At 44.7% G+C, this 23,897-nt stretch overlaps 1 protein-coding gene across 1 annotated transcript in view; it reads left to right on the top strand.

Moving 5' to 3' along the window:
• The window catches only part of LSM11 (LSM11, U7 small nuclear RNA associated), a 29,882-nt gene extending 7,303 nt beyond the window's left edge, over positions 1-22,579 (top strand). Inside the window, exons 2-4 of the mRNA XM_085617598.1 lie at positions 10,962-11,101; positions 18,559-18,642; positions 20,754-22,579. Coding sequence (XP_085473724.1) covers positions 10,962-11,101; positions 18,559-18,642; positions 20,754-21,137 — 608 coding nt within the window. The 3' untranslated portion in view covers positions 21,138-22,579. The remainder of the gene's footprint in view (positions 1-10,961; positions 11,102-18,558; positions 18,643-20,753) is intronic.
• Positions 22,580-23,897: the final 1,318 nt, after the last annotated feature.

Raw genomic sequence — 23,897 nt, 5'->3', positions numbered from 1 at the left:
GCGAGATCTTGGGTCGAACTGGGAGAGTGATCCCTAAAGAAAAGAATGTTATAGGCACAGAAAAATTCAAGACCTGTGAGTTTTCAAACCAGCTGACCAATGTACTAAATCTGCTGTGATGTCTGTTGCAGACTATCTATGCTGTCACTAACAAACCTCTGTACTTGGCTTATGGTAAAGTGGGGGCTCTATTAGTAAAACGGGCATGGTTTGGAGGTCATTTTAGGTCTCGACTAGACTATGCATGTGCTGTCTCGAAGAGAATTGTCCTATTCCATATGTGGGCTTCAGCCTGCCCATAGGCTTCCCATTTGCTGGCTCAATCGTCGCTCTCATGTTCTTTAATCCAATTTGTCCATGACATTCATGCCTCTTCCAGTATTTAGCCCTCCCTGAGAGCATTGGCCAAGTACTACTATCCATCCAATGCTCCCATTTTAGGTACTGTTTTAGGAACTACTTTTGTTGATGTTTAGGAGCACTTCCCACGAGCGCTCGTGTTTTCAGTCGCTCTGTTTCTGTATACAGGACCATTAATCTTGTTCTTATCTCATCACATTTGCTATACATTCAAAGACTGAGGGCAAATGTCAGATGGTGTTGTCCGAGGGTGCCTCTTTACTTTTCTTCCTTTGATTTCAAAGTGAGAGGATTTTTTTTAATGTCCTGTGTTTCTTGCCTGTTCCCCAACCCCCCCCCGCCCCCCCCCCCGCTTTGCTGCTTTATACGCCATCATATTGGGGTAATTAATTTGGCTGCCTTCTCAAGTGCAAGGAGTAAAACATCCAAACTACAGCATGCAGAATAAACAGCTGCTTCGTGGTGCATTTCTAGGCCGAGCAGAATAGTCCTCCTTTATACTGTGCTTACTGTAATAACGTTCAAGCCATGTTAATCACGTTCAAAGTGTTCCAGAAATTGATCCAATGACCTAAAAAGTGAATGCAGCTGAACTGCAAAATTGTAGTTGTGCAGGTAATCGGGAATTCAAAATCAAGCATGATCCCTAGTGTGACTCTAGGAGTTGCATCCCGTTCGCTGTGAGCTGGCACTTCTATGGGTCTAGCCACAGTTATCGGCGCAGACGGTGTGGCCCCAGGGTTTAACTATACAGATCATTTAAAACTACTTGAAGTAAAACATTCCTCCTACAAGAGTGCATTTCAGGCATAACGATTGTTTTCAGAACCTCGACGGAACGTTAATGTCCTCCTTCTTCTTTTTTTTTTTTTTTTTTTTTTTTTTTTTTTCTTCTTCTTGTTGTTTTTTGTAAAAAATTTTTATTTTGTTTATTTTTTTTTTTTTACAGGCACTAAAATTGGACATTTGCCACATATCCAAACACTCTAGATTTAGAAGGCAAATAGAGTGAGTCACAGGCAAATTAAGCGGCTTGTCCATTATCACACGGTCGGTATGTCGAAACCTGTGTTAGCCCTTTGATTTATGCAATACACCCGTTTAAAGCACAGACTGAATTTACAGCCATGTAGTGGGGAAAAATATACCTGTGCTTTAAATCAAAATACATGATGTTTGATTTTGTTCCAAAAAACCTCTTGGTTTTACTAGAGATGTTTCACATCAGTTAAGCTGGAAAGAAAGCCGGCATCTGCATCGCCAATTGGCGAGCATTTGATACTTTTTTTGTTCTTTTTAAAAAAAGATTTTATGAACATTTGCGATAGATGTTTAATACATGTAACATTATTAAACAGTAAAACAGAAACTTTCTGAGGATGTTTTGTGTGTAAATATGCAGATCACCTGGCATACTACGTAGGTGGGGTAGGTCTACTAACCCGAGAACAGGCGAGCAAACTTTCTCAGTCTGTCACCTAGACGGTGCCGACGTAGCTCATTCTCTGGACTATAGGGGTTGGGCATAGGTTCCTACAAAAAGAGTGCCTATTAGCGCTTGGACGCATTCTCCTTATACAATAAGGTACCACAGGTTCACAGGCCTTTACTGGAATCTGTTCTATTTTCACCACAGTATTCTCACATTCTACACCGGTCCTGACGAAGCGACACAGGATCCCTTATGGACCAGTACCGAGCGCGAAACATGTTGACCCCATTTTAGTTGGACTTTCACACCACTGCACCCATCCTGAGAGCAGCGGTTAGTTACACATCTGCCCTCTAAATTTTTTCCAAAGAGGAGCTCCAGGATCCACTCTATTTTTATTTTACTATTTGGACCCGTGAATAAAAACTTAGGTTCTAGGTTCCATTTAGTAATTTTAATACACCAACTCGCCTTACTTTTATAGGCCCCCACACCCCCATGCACAACTGCGGCGGTGACTCAAAGGATCTCCGCTGAAGAGCCCTCCTGCGGGGCCCGTGAGGGACTGCAGCGCCACCCCCACGAGGAGCAACGCCCTATGATGAAGCATGACACCCGCAAGGGTGTGTGAGGCCACTAAACTCTTAAGGAGAAATGACCTCCACTTTATGTGAGTCTCAGTTACCCATTTCTGGTCCCCCCCCCCCCCTTCCACTCTTTTTAGGAACAGCTATCCCCCCCCCCCCCCCCCCCCACCGAGTGTGTGTGTGTGTGTGTGTGTGTGTGTATATATATATTCACTTAAAAAACCATAGGTTTCACACATGTCATAGTTAGGTGGATATTTCTCTCGTAAAAAACCAATGAAATTCCCCCGTTATAGTTAGTTCAGATAACTATAACTCGCGCGACCGCAATCCACTGCTGATGAAGTCGCATATTACATCACTCATGACATCATCCTTGTGATAGAGTGGCGGCCGCGCGAGTTATAGTTATCTGAACTAACTATAACGGGGGAATTTCATTGGTTTTTTACGAGAGAAATATCCACCTAACTATAACGTGTGAAACCTATGGTTTTTTTAAGTGAATTTGCAAGGTTTTTTAAAGGCTAATTCCTAACTATAACGTGTGTGAAACCTATGGTTTTTTTCAGTGAATATGTACGGTTTTTTAAATGCTAAGTTATGTATGTATTTTTTTTTTATATTTTACAATAAACTACGTATTAAAAATTTGTTTTTAAATTTTTATTTTTTGGGGGGGGGTTTCACCGTGCGCGCACGGTGCGCGCAACCCCGCGATTTAAAAAAAAAAAAAAAAACTTAAATGTTTTTTCCTGCCTTCGGGGTCCATCAGGGACCCCCTGATAAAGGCTAGGGGGTCAGGAACTCTCTATCCTGCTCCCTTTTCACGTTCGCTACCTTCCTTTTTCACTCTCGCACTGAAAACAAACAAAATGGCGGCCGACACTTCCTGATTTAGACCGATTCGAACGTTGACTAACATGTAACCACCAATCAGAATTACGCTCGCGCACGTTAGGGTGCTCGCACGGTGCGTGCACGGTGCGCGGCTATAGATATGTATGTGCTTTTAACTGCAATTTTCTCAGGAACTACTGAACAGATTGACTCCATATATGCAAAAGGCACATCCCTGAGCTGAGGACTACCTCTCTGCCAAATTTCAAGTAATTCTGTTCAGCCGTTCGGGCTGTACCTTGGACTAAAGGTCCCTATGGAAAATTGCATGGGGAAAACGCGTTTTGGGACCCCCCTTTTTTCTCAGCCCCTGCTTGACGAATCCCCCCCGAGACTTTCAGGGTAGGAGCGGAGCGCCCCACCTATTTTGAAAATTTCGCGTGGATTCGTCAACCGGCACCAAAGTTATTCCAAATAGAATGTTGCGGATTTCCTATGGAAACACGGTCCTAACTATAACTATCTACTGGCGACCGCCAGTAGATATATATATACTTAATTTTGTGGGAGCATGGGTACTGGACCTCCTTCTTTCTAACTTCGCTCCCTGTCCCCAATTCTCCTCGTGGTACCTGTAAATATTGTTGTAATTTCATCACATTTGCTGTGCATACAAAGACTGAGGTCAAATGTCAGACGCTGTTTTCCAAGAGCGCATTAAAATTTTTTTATTTGAATGTCCGATGTTGCTTGCCCGTCCCCCAAACCCCGCTCGCTTTGTTGCTTATGTGTCCCCACAACCCCCCTCCCTCATCGCTGCTTGCCCCCTCTATCCCCCATTGCTTGTCCCGTCTTACTCCCCCCCCGTCACTGCTTGGTATTGCAATAGTGCCGGATATCAATAACATCTGCCAGCAGCAGCGACCGGAACTCTTTAGCAAGAATGAGGGAGTGCGCTCGGTCTACAAGTAATCAATCAGCCCGCTAAAGGTGCACCATTTACCCATACATAGCTGTCAAGGTTTCAGATTACTGTGTGACATTTTCATAATTTCAGTGTAATTATGAGTGACACTTTAATGACTGAGTGACACTTTCTTGCGCGCAAAATCAAGCAATGAAGACAAGGGATACATGTAAAGCCTGTGCGATGGGGAACCAGAGGCTAGCGTTGATCTGTCTCCCTCTGGTCCAGGACCGGAAAGGGAGATGAGGCGTGGCAGTGGTGAAATGAAATAAGAGCAATTTGAATGCACTGTTTCCATATTTAGTGGTAAATTAACTTTGCAGGTACTTTCTTCTGAGAATTCTGTTCTCTGACTGCTTTCGACGTGGCTCTTTGAGAAACTTTGGGTGATTTAGTGCGACTTGGAATAACCTTTCAACATAACCCAAGAGGCTGTGACCATTACCAGAAGTCAAGTGAATAACTTAACATCCATGTGCAACCGCTGAGGTTACAATCTGGAATAAACAGCACGATAACCCGGATTAGCGAACGTTACATCATTGGTATGGCGTTTGGCGGGTGTTATTTATAGTGAGTCAACAGGTCAGCTAACTCGCGGACTCCAGTGCCGCCCCATTCGGCACTGACCAGCATTGACCAAGCCTCAGGAAAGTCTGAGTAGTCGGGCTGACTGAAGCACACACTGGTGACAGAGCCAGGTCGGCTGTTGAGACATGAGTAGATTAAAAGGGCAGTGCCAATTAACGGTATCCTACAGTTACCAGCGGCATATACAGTGTGATTCATTTCAGACTGCATGCAGTGCTTAAGCCTTTTTATTTCATTATCAATCTTATTGTTGTGAGTCTGTGATGAATGGCCTCAGGGGAATTTTTGCTAATCAGCAAGCGGCGCGTAATTTATTTTTCATTAGAATTTAAAACAAAAGCAGAGAATACCTCCCTCTTTTGATATCGCGTAAGCGATCGCAAAGCGAGACTATAGAAAGCGGGTTTGAAAAGTGCTCCCAAAAAGCGGATTGCATGGCTAGCACGCGCACAATCACGCGCATCGTGCCGCCATGCAATCTGCTTTTTGGGAGCACTTCAAAGGGTCCGCCCCCCCGCCCCCAAGCGCGCGCGCCACGCTCCGCCGGGCTTGTTTTGTTTCACTGGGAAAGGCTTCCTTGCAGTTTCCGAAGGTTGTTTGTGAAAAGCAGTTTTCGCCTGGCTTCATGGTATGGCTTTGCAATTGCTATTTTCATGTTCAGGTCGACACCAAAAGTGCTAAATGCAAACATTTTTGCAGTCATACCACTGCATCTCTTCTGACTTTAGAATATTGCTTCTCTTGCACAAAGCTTGACTCTGTCCCTCCGAACATGTTCAGGCCTCTGTTCTCTAATTTCCTGTATAATGTTGACATTTAACATTTTTGTTGCATTCGCTTTACTAGACCAATCCGTGAAGTGCAGGCGTCCCAGGCTGATGGGCTTAGCTCAAGGCATGCTTAACCAGAAAAAACGGTTTCTGGACCAGAAGTGGCTTTTTTAAAACCAATTTGCCGCCGCCAGACACTGCCTCCTTCAGACGTCTTCCTTCAGTTTCTCTGCATCACTTGGTCCAATAACCTTTTCTAATACCACCATTGCTTTGTGTACTACCACAAGAATAGTGTTAAAAAGTGGCATCTATTTTATCACACGTCATGAGGAAATAAAAATTGCCTTTCAGCTGTGATCCCTGTCTGCGGCTTTTCAAACTGAATAAAGCCACATTCTTAGAAAGTCTAATATTTCACTCTAACTTGACCAGAACCGAGGAGGGTGGGAAGTTGATGACATGCAAATCATTGTTTTTGATTAAACATGCTCTGTTGAACATAATTAGGTAGACGGCTGAACCTGTGCTGTAGAACAAAGCGTAGGCTCCTCCCCCTCCACAAAAGCCCTTTATTTAGGAAACAGATAAAAATTTACCTTTTCATGCAAGTTTTCACCCCCACTGCAAGTTTAAGTAGCACTGATCAGACTAACCCCCCTCCTCCACCAGACAATCACCTCTAAACAAACACCCAGGCACCACCAGAAGGCAGACTCGCACCTCTGATTGTAACTTTAGTAGTGTACTGACAGTGTTTGCCGAACGTGCTAGAGTGAATAAGAAGTCGAAGGTGCCACAGGATGCATTCAGAGTCCCTTTGCACCATACAAGTGCCCCACATTTCCTTGAGGTTTGCGTTGCTATAGGTCTGCACTTAGTAAGCCTTCCAGAATTACTTTAGTGAGCAGATATTGCACACTCACCAATTCACTCCTCCACTTCAGAGCGATGCAAGCGAGCATCCGTGAAAGGAGCATGAAGGAACAACTCGCTGCCAAATGTAACAATAACGAATTTCGATTACACACAACATAACATGAAGCATGCTTAAAGACTGTCTCACTACCAACCAGGCCTGTCAGTACAGCATAGCCCGCCCCCAGTCCTCACCAACACACGCCGCTGGGCAGCAGGAAAGTACATTGCAGAAGAAACAAGCATTTGCAAAGCAATAGGTCTTGTATTTGCGAGAGTTTAAGCTATTTGCATTGTAAATAGCAATGCCTTTTATTTCTCGGTTTTGAAAACCAACACATAAATAAAAAGATTGTAATTTACAATGCCAATAGCTCAATATTTCGCAAATGCAAGACCTATTGCATTGTAAATGCTTGTTTATAAGGGCGACAGGTGAGCGCTGCAATTCGGTAAATGGGCTGCAATCAGCACGGCTCGGATTCTCCCGCGGACCGTAGTCTTGCACAAGGCATTCAGGGCGGCTCAGCTGCACAGACTGGACTGTGGTGACCGTGTGCTGCTCGGTGGGCTATTGAGCATTCCGACCGATTCAGTCACTCTCAGCTGGTGGCCGCCAGTGGGGTGATGGGTCTGGTCCGGATCCTTCATTTGATTTACAGAGCAGAGGCGACCTGCCTGCTGCTACACTGCACTGCCAGCAGCCAACGAACATGAACAGCTGCTTGTGCCGCGGGCAGCAGGACGTCCCGCCGATGCCTATTAATTAAAGTGTATTTGACAAACTTGTTCTCCAAGGCTTACCCTCACTGAACTTTTCTCGGTACTAGCTGTTGGATGCACGGACTCCTAACGTCAGGCGCCGTGTGTCTTGGGTGAAAAATATCCTTGTATATTGTTACCAGAGCAGCTAGAGCTGCCTGCGAGCAGCCTGAGTGAGCCCCCAAGCGTTCCCGGAAGCCAATCCAGCCTATGCAATGGCGAATTTTGCAGCACTCAGCTTGACAGCTGAGGAGGCGCTATAATGCATGACAATACATTTCAGTGTGGTGATGTGGACCACCACACTGAAAAGCGTTGGTCTGACGCCTGGTGTGCGGTACTTGGCAGGGCTGCCCATCTATGTACTATCACTGGGTTGGTGAAGCTGTCCCTCCTGCAACATCAAGCCTATGCTATCTCGAAGAGACAGTTGTATTTGCTTGCTCATCCACCCCCCCCCTTCTTCGCTGCTTGAACCGTCCTCCCAATCCCTCCCTCATCAGGATGAGAACTGAAACCGCACGTTTACAACACACTTGCGCTGTTCTACACAAAATGTAATTGTCCAAACATAAAAAGCATTAGCTTGTACATTTAATGTGATACAGGGTCAAATGAAGTGTGACACTAGAGCTGCTCGTTCTTTTCTTGTACGTAGTGTGCTCTGAATCAATCCCCTACTCCGATTTCCCACTGCATTATTGGGACTATTGTTAATATAAGTGTGGCATACCGTGCATGTCAGATGTACTGGGGTGTCTATCTAGACACTGTAAAATTAGAAGCTGTCCCCAATTCATACATCCAGGTCATCCATCATATAACTGGACTTTACGTTCTATATATCTCATTTACTGGTATTGTTATTGACTCCAATAAAAAAGTAAAAAATTCATGTACTTCCATGTGTAATGTGTGTTTTCTGCCTGCAAATGTAAATCACTGCTAGATTTTGCACAATGTGTATCAAAGTAGAAACATTCCACTCTGATATTGGTTGTTTACAAAATGAATAATACCTGCAGCTTTCTTCCTCCCTCCCCCAGCAGGAAGGAAGCAGGCCTACTTCTGCATTTTACTTTTTTTTTTAAGGAGCGCTGATCACGTCATAGCACTTTTTCCCATGACTTTCAACCAATGCTGAACAGCAGCCGTGCTGCTATACCACATGACTAAAAGACATTGACAACGCCAATTGCTGTTGCATTGGCAAAACCTGTTGGCTTTGCCAATGCTTGTTTTTCCCTCAGAGAAGATTTTTAATTTCTACCTCTATCACTCCGATTAACCCTTTGCATGACCTCTTTCTTAGGCTGTGTAAGTCATAAAGACGACTCAACCCTTTCTCTAGTGTACTGTTGATTCCAGGCGCAGTACCCCATCGATCTACATCCGTGCATTCTTTAACAAGTCAATATTTGTGTTCCAATATTAGCTTCTTGTATCATACATCCCCCTTGAACACATCGCACCAAAGCTCCTGACAAGCCATGCAACAAATGTATGTTGAAATAAAAAATTAAAAAAAGTAAAACAAAGTACAGGTCATTGCGAGGAAAAAAAACAGCAGAGTTAGTTCCATAATAACAGGACCTTATCTTTCATGAATATGAAATATACTTGTATAAAATGATGTTTCCTAGAGCAAGAGAGACCTTACTAAACAATAGAATTGCTAAGGCACGTGTATATGTTGTCACGAGAACTAATTGTGATTATTGTTTGGCTAATAGCACCCTGAGAAATCCGACGTCGAAGTGGATACTGTTCCTGAAAGGTTCAGTGACGGGCAAGGGTCCTCTGTGCAGTCTGCTAGTGCAGCAGATAGTCGTCTTGTCCAAGAGTGGCCCCACGCCTCTTCTTGCAGCAGGGCCATGGCTCTGACAGGGCTCATCACACTTCTGTGTATGTCCTGGAGCAGCTGGTTTTGAGCTTCCCTTTTATACTGATGCTATTTCTTCTCTCCTCCTTGCACAACCTCAAGCAAATCTTGATAAATTCCTGTTGCAGGTGCTTGTTGCAGGTGCACGAAATAAAGCAAAGCCTACTTCATGCACGCTCTGTGGCACTGCAGTGTAGCCAGTCCTGGTGCTATGGAATGGGACAGTTTATTGAAAATGACAGTACGCTCGGTGTTGCGCCTGCAAAGTGTGTCTTTACTAGTACTGGCCCACCTAAGTAAACAAGAGAAACAATTTCACAGGTTCATTGATCTCAGTCATTAGCTAAAAGCAAAATGTTGATGGCCTAGATAGCTAGAGGTGTGTTGATTCTTAAATTTACTGACTAGTAGATGTCATCTGTTCAGCTTTTTAGGAACAATGTGAGAACGGTTCTTGAAATTGCGAAATTCATGATTGAATTGTAATCCTTTCTAAAGACTATCCTTACTGCTTGCGAACCGTCCCTCAGCTACCCTTGTGAGTAGCTGAACAAATATGATGTATATTTTAATGCTGTAATTGCCTTGAAGTATTCGAGATTGTTGATGTGGTTACAGTGGGGGCGTTACCTCAAATCAGCTCAGGGAGGTGGTCCAGGCCATATGCTTTATGGTTCTGACTTCCATGACCTGGCTTCCTCACTGACTGGAGCGCAGATTGCTTGGCATTGGTCGTTGTTGGATGAAGTACTGCATGCCAGTGAAATGCAGGTTTCATCTTAGCGGTTTGCCATTGGATGGTGGTGGGAGTGCTTTCACCACATTATCCTTTTAAAAAGGGTGACATTGGTTTATACCATCTGCTGTCTGTCTCAGATGCGCAGTCTAGTTAGAAAAACTAAAGTACCTCCTGTTGCTTCTTTGGTAAAGTGTGGCTCGCTAGCGGAGATGGTGGTGAGTGGTTTGCAGGCAGTATTGTAGAGGTGCTCTTTCCCATCTTATGATGCAAGCAAGTCATTCTTCTTGACCTCCAGTAATGCATGGAGCTTTCACCGTTATCTGCGACATTGGTTTTTGTTTTTTTTACAGTGTACACATGATCAAAACTAAGGGGGTTCTTATTATACTGGTGCTTATGCTGTTGCACCTGGTTGCTTTTGAGCCGTCCAGCACACATTAGGTATCCATACCGGTCTGTCAGGAAGGCCAGAAGGAACCACTGTCTTTAACCATTATTCTTCTTCACTACTGCTTGGAAAAATGTTGGGTTTCGGCTTAGGATTGATTAGAAACCTAAACCTTCTGACTTTTCTAGCATTTGTTGTTTTCCGGAAAGATGCAGTTATGATGATGTGATTGCGACTTCGGTAAAACCGGACATAGACAAGGAGATTGAAGTGTATACAAATATTGCATCCCTTTGAAAGCAGAGTGATTTCTCAAGTGTTACACTGAGTGGTTTAACACTACTTTAATGGGCAGAATAATGTTCCCGAGGCAAACAAGGCTTTATTATCAGTTGCTCAATTGATAAGGTTGTAGAGTTTGCATGAACTAAACAATAACACTTAAAATGTAAAAATGCAAGGAGTGTAGAGATGAGCCCTGGGATGATACAGACTGAAGGTGCAAGTAAGAAGCTACCTTAGGAGCCCCGGTTGTATGCGGGTTCCTGCTAGGAAGTCATTGATTGATGCCTGGCGACAAGTGGTTGCCAGGGTTTATTGCAATGGACATGCTTGTGACTTGAGAAGAGGATTACTGCAATGAGCATTTAGAGATGCAATTTAAATTTGTAAGCAATAGAGGTCAATTTGTGAATCAAACAGTGACTCTGCGCTTTTCTCCCCAGTGAATGATGGGAGTCCTCTTGGAGAACTTCACCGTTGTGTCAAGGATCGAGTGAAGGTCAACATCCACGTTCGTACTTACAAGGGGCTTCGAGGCGTGTGCTCTGGTTTTCTTGTGGCCTTTGACAAATTCTGGAACATGGTAACTATCAAGCATGCAGCCATACTGTGTCTCACGCTTAAATAGGACCCAAGCAGTATGCGATCGATGTTAACAGTATTCCCCCTGCTCTTTCTCCTGATGCCTCCAAGGTATAAATAAAATGTTTTGGTAATGACCCGATGAGAGGTTTTATCCCGGAATATTCACAAGTTTGAATAGTAAAGGGGGAATAGTTATTTTACCGTAGCATGAACTAAAAACTTGCCAGAACAAAATGCTTCAAACAAATATTTAATTTTAGTTTTAATACATTTCTACAGTCGCAGAAGGATTTAGAATATAAACTTCTGTGTGACGCAACTTGTTAAAACTGTTTTAAAAAAAGGTTACACACCCATTATTAAATAACTTTTTAATCTATCAGGAAGAGTAACTCAGTAAAACCTGGCTCTACCTCCAATGTACAAATGGGCAAAAGTGAATATTAAGGAATACGAGACGGAGGGAGAAAAACAGAATAAAACTTGCTTTAGAGTAATGGCTTATCCTTAACTAGATCAATCATTATGGACAGGTTGTATGGTAGAGGCACGCAAGGCTCAACCATGCGTGCCTCTACCTCGCAGCCCAAACCACGAATGCGACTTAACCACGCATTTCTTTACCACTCAATTGGGTGTGTGCGTGGCTAAGTTCACCAGTACTCTGACCCCCATGCCCTCCCACCCTAAGCCCTGAATTACAAACCCTCTACTTGCCTCCTGCCCTTAGCCCTAAATTACAAGCCCCCTACCCGTGCCCTGCCCTAAGCCTTGAATTACAAAGCCCCTACCTGCCCCCCTCCCTAAGCCCTAAATTACAAACCCCTATCTGCCCTCCGCCATGAGCCCTAAAAAAGGCCAATTTCTTATCTACTTCCCCCCCAACCCAGCCCTTAAAGCTACCCCAACCCCCTCCTTCTTCGAAATCAACCCCCAGATGCAGACCCAGCCCCACGTACCTGTCCGCTTCCAGTTCCTAAGCTCCTGTTCAAGTCCCCCGCCCATCCCGAACACTAGAGCGCATTTGCCTTAACCATGCATATGCGTGGTTTAGGCAAATGCCTTGTTCGGGTAAGCGTGGTTACCCTTGCGGGCTTCTGGAACTCGTGGGTCTGGCAGCGTAGTTCGGGATGTTCGCTGTATGGACAAATCTCCCTGGAACCCACTTTTTTCCTGTGTAACATTGCGGATCTTTCCGACAGCCTTACAAATATCTGGTTTCTTCAGGTATTCTACTGAGTTTTTTTTTCCATATAGATTTACCATTGTTTCCTATGCAAAGAGCATTTACAAATATTTAACCCCATTTGGCTGATGCAAATCAATATGCTTTCTCCAGGTGTGTGAACTTCAATCGGGTTGTCTATTGTGCAAAGGTCTGCACACTCCAATCCCACCAGCTCTTTAGTAATAGCCTACATTGTTGTCTACTTTTGTTGTGATTTCTGACATCGGTTTGAAATTGCCAGTGTTGCTCCCTGAAACATTTTATGTGGACTAAACCGTCTGTAAAGCTGTTCTTTGGGGCAAGCCCTTCCGTTGGCGCTGCCTGAACTAATACATAAAAAGAAAAAAAAGTTTGCGCGAGGGAGGAGGCAGAGAAGCACACATGGAGAGAACACAGAGCACAGGTGGCGGTAGGGATGAGAACATGGAGGATGGGGCGGTGAGGAGAAGCACATGAGTGTGAGGCACACACGAAAGTGACAACAACACAAGGGAGCAGGAGGAGCACACGTGAGAGAACAGCATGGAGCACAAGGAGAGGAGGAGAATACGAGAGCAATGCAGAGCCCTGGGTGAGGGCACACCGGGGAGAGAAAGCGCGAGATGTATAACGCATGCATTTCTGTAGTGCTTTACCAGAATGAAAAAAAGAGTTCCCTAAAAGTGAGCAGTGGAGGGACAGAAGCCAGCCAGTCAGAGAGATGTTAAAGAAGCAATGCTCCATGGACTAACCCAACATGGTCAAGCTGGGACAGAAAGCCATGAAATAAGAAGCAAGCAAATTGGTGACAATAAATCCAACCAACGTTAAGCAGTGAGCGGTTTGCAAGCCCCCATAAACCAATTTGGCCACAAACTCCTTAAAGGGATCCCCCCAACTCTATGAGCAGACTCTTTTCAAAGAAGGGAATTTTAAAGTATTTCTGATCACTCTGCAATAAAGTCCGTTCCACTGACAAAATTATTTCCCCTTTAGAAGTAAAGTAGTTACGCCAGGTTGAGGGCCCCCTGAGGACTGCTCATTGGATTGACTTTAGTACTGGACGAAGGGACTTTCAAGCCATGCACTCTTGGATGTGCTGATCAAATCTATTATTTGACCAACTAAGAAACTTAAAAACAAACATTTACAATTAATACCACACAAAATGTATCTGTTGAAGTCTAAACCTAATTATATAATTATTTAACCTTTACATATGTATAAATCAGACTCATCTGTGTACCAGTACGTAATATCAGATGATGAGGGACTCTCGCCCTGTTCATTACAGAAATTAAACCAAAATTAGTCATCAGCACCCTGATCATTACTGTTCTCACCCACAATGCTGTAAACATGAACCTACATATTCTTAGATAGTGTTAAAAAGTTACCATTTAGAACACACTACGTTATGGGGCCGCAGCTAAGGAGAGATTAAATGTTTCATTAACAGAAGGCATGCACCTTCCTCATAAAAACAGAGGGTTGAAAATGATTTGCCTAAAACCGAGTAGAGCAGGGCAGAGACAGCGCAAACATAAAAGGGAGTTGTCGTCAAGACCACATTGGTCATGCAGAGGTTTTTTGCGTTCATTATTTTTCACCTACTCCTAAACCTTGTATATTGGAACCCAAATCTCAAGAATCTCTAACTCGTAACAGGACGCAAAACATCTTGTAAATAACACTTTATGGTCATATTACACTGAAGTAGCTCTAAAGTCGACCCACTTTGAAAGCTGCTGCAAACAATATTTAAATTGGAGGATGACGACCCTTTAGGATGTAGTGCTCTCTCAGTCCACAGCAGAGTCCATATGGAATGCGGACTGTTGAGATATTCTCTCCAAGCCCCATATCGGTATTTTAAGAAGCCTCGCCAGCTTTCATTGCAGTTTTGCTGAATTCTGACCTCAGACCTACTTTCATTGTAGTTTGCCTTGAATTAAATACTTTTACTTGGTTAATTTGTCTCGAGCAGATTTAGCATTGTATCTGCAAATGTAAGAGACCATCTCACAGTCAAACAATAAATGTTTGTTTATTGTTTCAATTAACTAAAATGGTTAACAAAAGTAAAAAGGCTGGTTGGAGCGCTCTCTGTCCAGACACTTTTTTGAGTTTAGATAAAACATAATCATTTCATTTGAAAAAACTGTTAATCATATATTAGACATAATCATTTCTTTAAAACATTCTGATGTTACTACTTTAAGAAAAGATAGGACCACAAGATCAAGACTACAGTTTGTCTTTAGTCTTTAACCTAGTCGTTATAGAGCAGAACTTTCACCTTGTGGGCAAACTTCGCTAATCTTGCTAGTTCCATTGGGATCTCTAGCTTGAAGAGAAGTTTCATGGCGTCTGTGCAGGTGTGTATCCCATATTTTAAAAACAAGGGTTTCAATAAAATGCAACGTGCATGATTCAAACGGTAACATATGCAGACTATGTGGGCCATGGACTCCTCGTGCTGATGGCACAATCTGCAAGTAGTGACTACCGCTAATGTTTTCCAACGGCTGTTGATGTCTTTTATCAGTAGTACCATCAGTCTCACAGACAGGATTTGCTTTAAGATTGACTTGTTCAAGGCGGAGTCAAGGTATGGCTGGCTCATTTTATCGTGGAAGGAACTGGCTAATATCCTGATGTTACTACTGGAGGACTCTAGTTCCTTCAAGTACTCTTCCTTTGATAGCAATCTAACTTGTTTCTTTAAAATGTTTTTTAAAATTCCAGGTTGATAAATAAAATCCCGCCAATTGGACATGTCAAGGTGCAATTCAGTGCAAGCAGTTAAAAGGCCATTTGCCCATGGGTTGTCATTTTTCATGAAAATTTCCTTTAAGATTGCCTTCATTGGGGAGGAGCCTAGCCGGCAACAGAGATGGCCGCCTGAGCCCTCGGCTCCGCCGACTCGTCCGCTTCCCTCCCGTACCGCTTCCTCTCCTGATTGCTGAATCGTGCTTGTTGTGCGGTAACGGGTAGGGGAGGCGACGCTGCATCCGATGGTGGGCTCCCCGTCGTCCCTCCTGCACCGGGGGTGAAGAAATGCCCTGAATTCCCGCAGACGCCTACTGAGTGGGTCCGGTCCTTTGTTCTCGGCGGCGTCCGGCTGGAGGGCAACAACAGCGGCCATTACAGGAGAATCCAAAACCGCCGGCGAGACGCGGTAGGCCACCGAGATTCCCAGAAGTAGCGCAACAGTTTCTTTTGGAGCCTCGCCGCTACGCTGCTTTACCACCACCGATGCAACAAATGTATCCCCCCTGTTGGAAGTCCCCCTTTGATCTCTCGCTACGAATTGTAATGGAAGGGGCCATCTTTATTGAGTGATCGGCGCTTATACACGGCGCCTGGTTGGACCGTCCCTGTGCTGTCCCTGTGCGTGGCGCTGGGCTGGGGGTTACTGCCCTGTCCCTGTGGTTTGGCGCTGCCTCTCCGGGAGCTGACCTCCTAAACGACGCCGGGACATGTACGCTAAAGACTGGGCTCGAGGGTCGCCACACGCTTGCGGATTCCGGGAACAGGGAGCTGGCATCTCATCCTCTCACGCTATGCCCGTGAGTATCGGCGACGTCCTGGAAGCTTTGGCTGCTATGCGAGCCGCTTTCTGTTCCAACGCCCGTGACCTGGAGCGCCGGCTAGACGACGCCGTGCCCGTTCTCTCCTTGGCTGACCGGACGGGCGGCTGTGCGCGGGGCGGATCGCCGAGCCCAGGACTCGGCAGTCGTGTGCAGCCTCTCCGGGGAGACGTAGAGGAACTGATTGTGAGTGAACTTACCATCACCGCCGCTCGGACTGTCGCACCTATGGAGGACACAGTGCATTCTATCTTTGGACGGAACCTAGAGGTTCGCCGTCGGATGCCAGGACTACCACCGCCAGCGGGTATTGCTGACAAGATCGCTCTGCTTACTCTGCACATGTTGCCCGGGAGTGAGTTGCCCACTTTTGGTGGACTATCGCTGTATGCCTACCCGTACTGCACTCTTGGGGATAACACTGTCCTGCTTTGGATGGCGATTACTGGCTGTTGCCATCTCTCTGGGTGTTCACATCGGCTGCTCTTCCTGCTCTGCGGGACTACGCCGCAACTGCATTATGCTGGCGCACTGGCACGTAGGGGTCAGGGTTGAGTTTGTCTTTTTCTTGCCCTGATACCGGTAACTACATTCCTGGGACTGTGCTGGACTGACGAGAACGCTGGACTTTGGGTATGGTTTGCATGGGGGCCCGGGAGGTGATGGCCGGATACACGTCTGTTGATTTTTCTTTTGTTCTCTTGGGTTGGCCCTCCTCCGTTGATAAATGTTTTGCACCGTTCTTGTGGGTAGGGCAGCCGGGGAACTAGTTTTCTCTGAGTGACCGGGACATGTATCGGTGGTGCTAGAAGACTATTGCGGGGGCTTACGCTTATCAATCATGGCTTGAAGATTCCTTGTGGATATTTTGGATGTTTCGGTGGGGTGTTGCTGCCTTACTTACCCTGCGCGCTGCTGCTGTGACCCCAGTTTTCTCGTCATACCGGGCATGTTATTACTCTTGGGTGTTAGACTACTGTTGCTATTATGGGTGCGAGATGGCGGAGCTGGGGGACGAATAGTGGGCTCCTCCCCACCTTTCTTAATTTTATAAGAGTTTTCGGATTCTCTCTTTTTCTTACTTTCTATATTTCGGGACTCCTTTTCTTGGGCGACAGGCACACTGCTAGGGGGGGAAAGGCCGTAGCCAGCTGCAGGGGTGCAGGGTGGGGGGCACTTGGGGGGTGGGGTTGCTTTCTTTTTTGTTTTTTCTTTTTGTTCTATGGGCCTTCTATTCTTTGTCCTTTTTCCTTCCCTGGGGTTCAGACGTTCCTTTTTGGGTGCCACGTAGCGACTCTGGTGTTTTCTACTGCTATAAGATTATCTATCCTGATTGTTTAACGCCAGTATTGACTTGTTGTGCTACGAGATCCTGCTTATGTCTATCCTACAAGGAAAACTTTTAAAACTTGACCTCAGTCCTTCTGTAATATATCCTCTGTGTTTTCAGTAAGTGGTAATGTACCTTATGTGTGAGCCCCCCCGGGCTCCTTGTTTGACTTGTATTTGCCCTTTTTCTATCAATAAAGGTCTTCAAAAAAAAAAAAAAAGATTGCCTTCATTGTGTTTGGGGGGGCAGCACAGACCCCTCGATAATAACGAACAAACGATGCCCAATGTTCATAACGCTGTTTATTTAGCCCAAATTCAAGACGTACCAAGGTGTTCCGAGCATGGGCGGGGATGTGAAAGATCTGTTTCAATGCCCGGCAATTGGCACGTTCCGTGATGTTAATTGATGCCGCGGGAAATGCTAGTTGGCTGTATGTAATTGTCTGGAGTAGCTTGGCTCTTATAACCTTTCTAATGGGACCTGTTGTTGGACTACTTAATTTGGAGTTTAGTTTGCACAGGGCGTACGTCACTGCCTTCGCTTTTGATTCAATAGATGCATTATGTGCTGCAGACTTCCCACTGCTCATAATCCAAACCCCTAAGTAATTGTATTTAGTTGTTGTAGCTACTTTCAGGTTACCCATTTGCCATGTTTTTTTTTTTTTTTGTTTGTTCGCATACTTCCCGAAAATGACAACTTTTGTTTTCCCTACATTTACTCTTGGGTCATTTTCATTATTATAGATGTTTAATGCATCCAGTAATCGTTTTGGTATGGTCCATAAGCACCATGTCGTCTGCATACTGCAGTAAAAACAGTCTGGTAGGCCCAATTTTCGGGGGTAACAAATTCGCTTTGGAGATTGTTTTACCAAGGTCTGCAGTGTAGAGATTGAAAAGCAGGGGTGCCAATACACACCCTTGTTTTAGACCACGATCTGTGTAAATCTTTTTGGTCGCCGAGTTCATCGTTACTTTCACTCGTACCCAGGTTCCGGTGTAGAGAGCAGTGATTGCTTTCAACAGTGTAGTCGGAATCCCCCAGTCTTGTAATTTCCTCCACAGCAAATTCCTATTGACGCCATCGAATGCTGCAGAATAATCCACAAAGCATGCGAACAGTGGGGGCTGTTTTCTCACAGTCCCCAACATGTAGTTGATTTTACTGGTAATGCCCTTCACAGCACACCGTCCTTCACAATGCCAGTGCAGTTACCATGCACTTCCCAGACAGGGTTGATATTCGGTGGTAGTGCTGCCCTGTGCTAGCATCAGTGCCTCTTATTTGCAGTTTTATTGTGTTCTTGTTTTCTTCCTTAGGCACTGACGGATGTGGATGAAACCTACCGCAAACCTGTGCTTGGAAAGGCCTTCTACCATGAGCCTCAGCTGACTCTTACAAGGGTATGTCTAGATGCAGACCGGGTGCATCTTATGGTCATTTCATATTATCTCTGCATAGATTGGAGTTGAGGTGTCTAGGCAGGTACATGTGAAGTGATCGAGTGGACAGCGGGTGCAGTAGCTGCGTGGTAGGTGTATGCAGGCTTCACCAACAAGACAAAAGGAGGTGCAAGTCCAGGGTGTGAGGTGACCGTAAGAGCATGAGCGGCGTTACTAGTATTTGCAGGGATGGTGTAACATCAGGCCCGTGCAAAACTGACAGTAGTGCATAATGGTCGGAGGAAGAACTGGGTTTGTGTGGGCCAGGAGGGTAGGAATGGATAGGACGCGAGTGCTTATGCGCAGGAGTGATGGTGGTAGAGCGAAGTTTGTAATGTTAAAAGGTGATGCCCCATTACTGGAATATTGAAGCTCTGTAGATCAGAAGTGAGGTGCATTGACTATGCTGTATGTAGGCTTACATGTGGAATTAACATGCATGTACTGAAGGGCAGGACTGATGAGTCTCGGCACGTGTGTCTGCGATGCTGACAGCTGCCCTAAATGTCCCCTCTTGCTTTATACTTGAACCTTTCCAAACTGCACCCAAGTGGCCGAGAAGGACAAAGAATCCCCCTTTATATATTGGTCTGCACACATTTCTTTTAAGTTACACACTTTTTAAGTAGCACAGCAGTTATCTGTGGGTTTAAAGGAATGTGGAACATCAACCCGACTTTCCAGTATAAAAACACCCAAGAGATAAAAGGTAATATAGGCACTGAATCTTTAAAGTCCGACCACCTTTGAACATCCCAAGTTGAGTGGTCCAAAATGACCCTGTGGTCCAACTTGATAGGATAAATGGGTGTCTCTGAAGATCCAGATGAAAATGCACCCTAATAGCTCCACTGGGACTAGATTAGGTACGTGGGAAGGTAGGAGGCAAAGGTCCACTTAGCAGGATCAGTTGGTTTTAGGTTTATCGTTGTTGTTAAAGAGATTCGAACTTCAGGCTTAAAATATAGCGAGTATGCAGTCTCAAGCAGCAGGTGAACTGGGTTGGGACTAATAATAGACATGTCTGCAATATGTATTGCACTACTCTGAGCGAGCCCCTACGGAATACACTCTCAATCTTGAAATCTGTTTTCTTTGGAATAATGAAAGTACTAAAGTAACTCTTGGTGGTTTCTTGTTTGTTTGCTTTAATTCAACCTCGTATTGTGGACAGTTTATTGTTCTAACAATATCTGTGGGATAAGTATTATTTAATTGTTGGAAAACCTAAAGATTTTTTTTAAAGTCAACAATGTCCAACTTTAGGAATGGGAAGAATTTTTTTTTGCAGTGCCGTGTGCCCATAGTTTTTCACTGGGTAAAATTATGTTAATTCCTGTCTCGGATCAGGACACAGGGCATACATTAGTGTGAGTCTAACTTCTTATCCAGCTGGTTTAAACTAGGATCAGGTTTTGAACCGTGTGCTTTCCATTATTTACACAGATGTAACAGTGGCAGTGTGAAAATATGCACATTACTTTTATTTAATCTCTTGAGGTACATTTAGAACTTGCACGACTTAGCCAAGTTGTGTTTGATGTATGTTAGGGGCATATTTTATTTTAAGGAGCCTTCCTTCTTTTGCCTAGAGAACACGTTACAGTTGAGGAGAAAATTTCACCTGGAGACCAGAATGTGAATTTACAGAAAAAAGTGGCATTCAATAAAAAAAAGGAGTTATTTATTGTAAAAACAGAAGGCCATAGAACACTTAATTCGGGTCACCTGTTGAGCAACTTGTGAAGACATCAATACTGGATCATCATCAGTAGGCTGAGGTGCATCTCCAGAGCTGCCTCGGTGCTGGAATAGCATGGGTTGCCTCCGATGTTTGCCCTTTCAAAGCTTGACGAGGGTGCTAGTGCTGCAGTGCTATGAGCAGCTGCAGAGCAGAACGATGGTGAGGCAACAGATTTATTTTGCAATAGCAGAAATGCTGGAGGTCCTGGCAATGCTGTGAGCATGAAACCCCCAGAGTGTGTTTAATTGTACCCTTCGTGTAATAAGACGCATGATATGGAGAACATACTCAGCGTAACCAAATCTTTTCTCATGTATTTTTCTTGCAGCTCTTTGACCGACTGAAGCTGCAGGAATCCTGCAGGACCACCGCCGAGGAATCGACTGAGCCTCAAGCCTCCAAGTCATCTACATACAAGGCAGAGAAAGAGAAGGATTGGACTGTGCCTGGAAAGCATGACACTGCCAGGCGAAGCAGTAGAAGGCAAGGGACCAGAAAGAAAGACGAAGAGTTGCAAACACTGCCTGAAAAACCAACCAGCTCAACACCACTGGTGAAGCAGAGTGAGAGCAAGAGCAGCACAGGTGTGAAAGGGCAAACACTGACGAGGCCGCACAGGCCTAAGGTGGACTATCAGAAAGTGCACACTCGACACATAAACCAGATGTTTATCAGGGGTGAGAATATCTTGCTGGTCCATATGGCAAAGTGATGGGCACAGCTGGATAAAGGACTCTTGCAGCTTCTCCCGGAGGACCTGTGGCGTGACTCGGGCCCTCATGAAACCCGAAGACAACTGTTGATTGTATGGGAGAGTTTACTCTGCCTCTTACTGTGCCAACAAACCTTCAGCCTACACTTAGTCCCACCTGTATCAATGCCCAGAATGGAAGTCTTCTGTTCTTTCCTGCATGTACAGAGAAAGTGAGTGTGTGGCCCTGCCACCTCTGCAGACAGCGCACTAGTCCATTGTGCATGTAGCGAAAGATCCAGATTTGCTCCTGCATGCATAGATTAGATGAAAGTTAACTATTGCATACCCTGAGTCCTATCTATGCTCTTGCACAGAGGTCGGGCACCTTCCTGCATGTATAATAGAGTGGAGTTTCCACTGAGGTCTTGTTATCAAACATTTGCAGCAATAGACCTATATTGAATCCTCCCACCCCTTACACCTGCATGTGCTCTAGATGCTCCCTTGAATCACTTACATACACATAGGAGCTCGGATAGCTATTCTCTACAGAGGAAGACCCCGGAGAGCTTCACGTGCAGAGGGATTTGCTAGGTTATCGGAGCTTGGCTTCCTTGTGTACAGAAAAGATACGTAGATGACCCACAGAGGAAAAGAAAAGGAGGTTTAATTCCATAAAGTAGAGAGAGGTTGAATCTCACTCGTATTTATCTCTTTCTTACTATCTCTATCTATCTACACCAGCACCTCCCCTCCCTCTGAGGAAGGAAAGGTGCTTGCCTCCAATGGTTGAAGAGTAAAATAGGTCTACTTACATGCATGTGCAGGGAAGAAGTGCTGCTCACAAGATGGTGTAGACTTCCTTTGCGCTTCATCTAAAATGAGAGTAGGTGCACATTGCCCCTTTGTCAGTATGGGGCTCTGCTCCTTGGCTCCTTTCCAGGGTATTTGCTAATATTTTCCTGCAAGTGCATAGAGATGTTTTCTTTCTGCACAGCAATAAAAAACCAGGCTCGATTACTTGCTTATTGCTCTTCCCCTTTGATAGCAAGGGGATATTGCTCAGTCTCTTCACGCTTGCGTGGTACTTTTGCAAGGCGCTCGAGAGGGCGCTAACTCTCAGTATGATTAAATAAACCAGATACCTCAAGACCTCTCTCATTGAGCCATCTACATTTCATGGGGTACCTGCTATGTTGCATAGAGACCTCAGAACAAGTGTGCCCTTTAGAGCACTTGTACCATAATAAAGCTTCAGGGTTCGCTGGTGGTGCTGAGGACCTGTCAAGTTGAAGCTCCCTTGCACTGTATCTTTGGGGAGGCCGTCCTAACTGGATAGTTTAACTGAACATTTGTCTCGGTCTCAGTCTGCAAAACTCAGTTGGGATGACCAGAACCAGCATATCCTGAGCAGCGAACCCTCTTCAATAAATCATGTGTGGAAGCTTTGTGCTTTTCTGGCTCTGTGTGAGTTCATTTTTATGGTGTTCGCTCATTTTGCTGGTAGTGTGCTCAGGGTGATCCTGCTTGTTGCCACTGGCAGTGCTCTCTGCCTGTTGACAGAGTTAGTAGCTCTGTTTTTCTGATAATGGTGTTGCTTTTTCTTCGTTTTCTTGTCCTGAATGCATTGCTGACCGGCTGCTGAAGACACCAGCTACTGACTTGGTGCAGAGAGTGTTGGCAGTTCTCAAATATGGAATCTTTATTAATACCCATAACCATTGAACACCCCCCCCCCCCCCCTCTTTGAGTAAGAGTCCAGGACGTGAATTAAAATTCCAATTTTAATTGAAAAGGAAGCTTAATAGACAACTGGGCTGAACTATTTTTATTTGTTCCTGTTAAAAAGGAAGTAAAACTTCAAGAAATTGAGGAAACTACTCTGCAGTCTATAAGAGAGAAATTCCTTATACTTTCTTAATACTGTTGGGCAGATGGCCAGCCCAGGTTTCTAGACTGTAGTCTAGTGGCACCCAGTTGAAGTCTCCACTCTCTGGAGCATGTATTCCCAAACACATTGCTACATTCGGTATTTAAAGATGATTTTTTTTCCCTCTTCCTTTCCCCAATTCACCAAAGTGCTGCTGTAATCTCTTCCTGCTTGGATAAATATCCAAACTCGATACCTATGCTCCGGCCTTGCTTTAGAGAAGGATGATAACATATAGTCCTCTGAAAGGCACTGCAGCAGTTTTCCTCCAGCGGCATATTCTGTATCCATTACTTTTCTGATGATTTTATGTTGCCAGCATCTTCTCAGGTAGGCATATAATCGGGACAGTATAACATCACAGGTTAGGAAAATGTCATTCATTGATGAATATCCGTGCTGGGCAGGCATGATTATAGATCTCCTAAAAAACAATAATTGCATTGTGTGTATAAACACTGCTGTCGTCCCCTGTCCTGTTAATCAAGGCTCATTTGTTCAGTTTGTCAAACTGTGTGCATAATGCGTCTTCAGTATTGTTTAAATTGATCATATCTGCCTCTCTGGTAGGAGAGTTTATTACCATCCAGCAAACTTCCCTCCTGTGAACCCTGCAATTCTTCGATCTTGGACACAAAAGATGTGTCATGAAAGGAACCCAAGGGGATTAACCACTGTAAAACGCCCTAGGACAGAAAAACTGTAGACCTGCAAGAATGTCTATCAATTAGCAATGCCATCCAAGAGGATGAGGTTGGCTGTACCGTGCCCACAACTCCAGATCAAAGTAGGATAGATATCTATTCTAGGCAGTTTAATTAATATATATATAATGGTCAATGCTGAGA

Source organism: Triturus cristatus, chromosome 7, assembly GCF_964204655.1.
Source record: "Triturus cristatus chromosome 7, aTriCri1.1, whole genome shotgun sequence".
Classification (NCBI taxonomy): domain Eukaryota; kingdom Metazoa; phylum Chordata; class Amphibia; order Caudata; family Salamandridae; genus Triturus; species Triturus cristatus.
The sequence above is the reverse complement of the archived record's forward strand: the minus strand, read 5'-3'. Positions and strand labels throughout refer to the sequence as shown.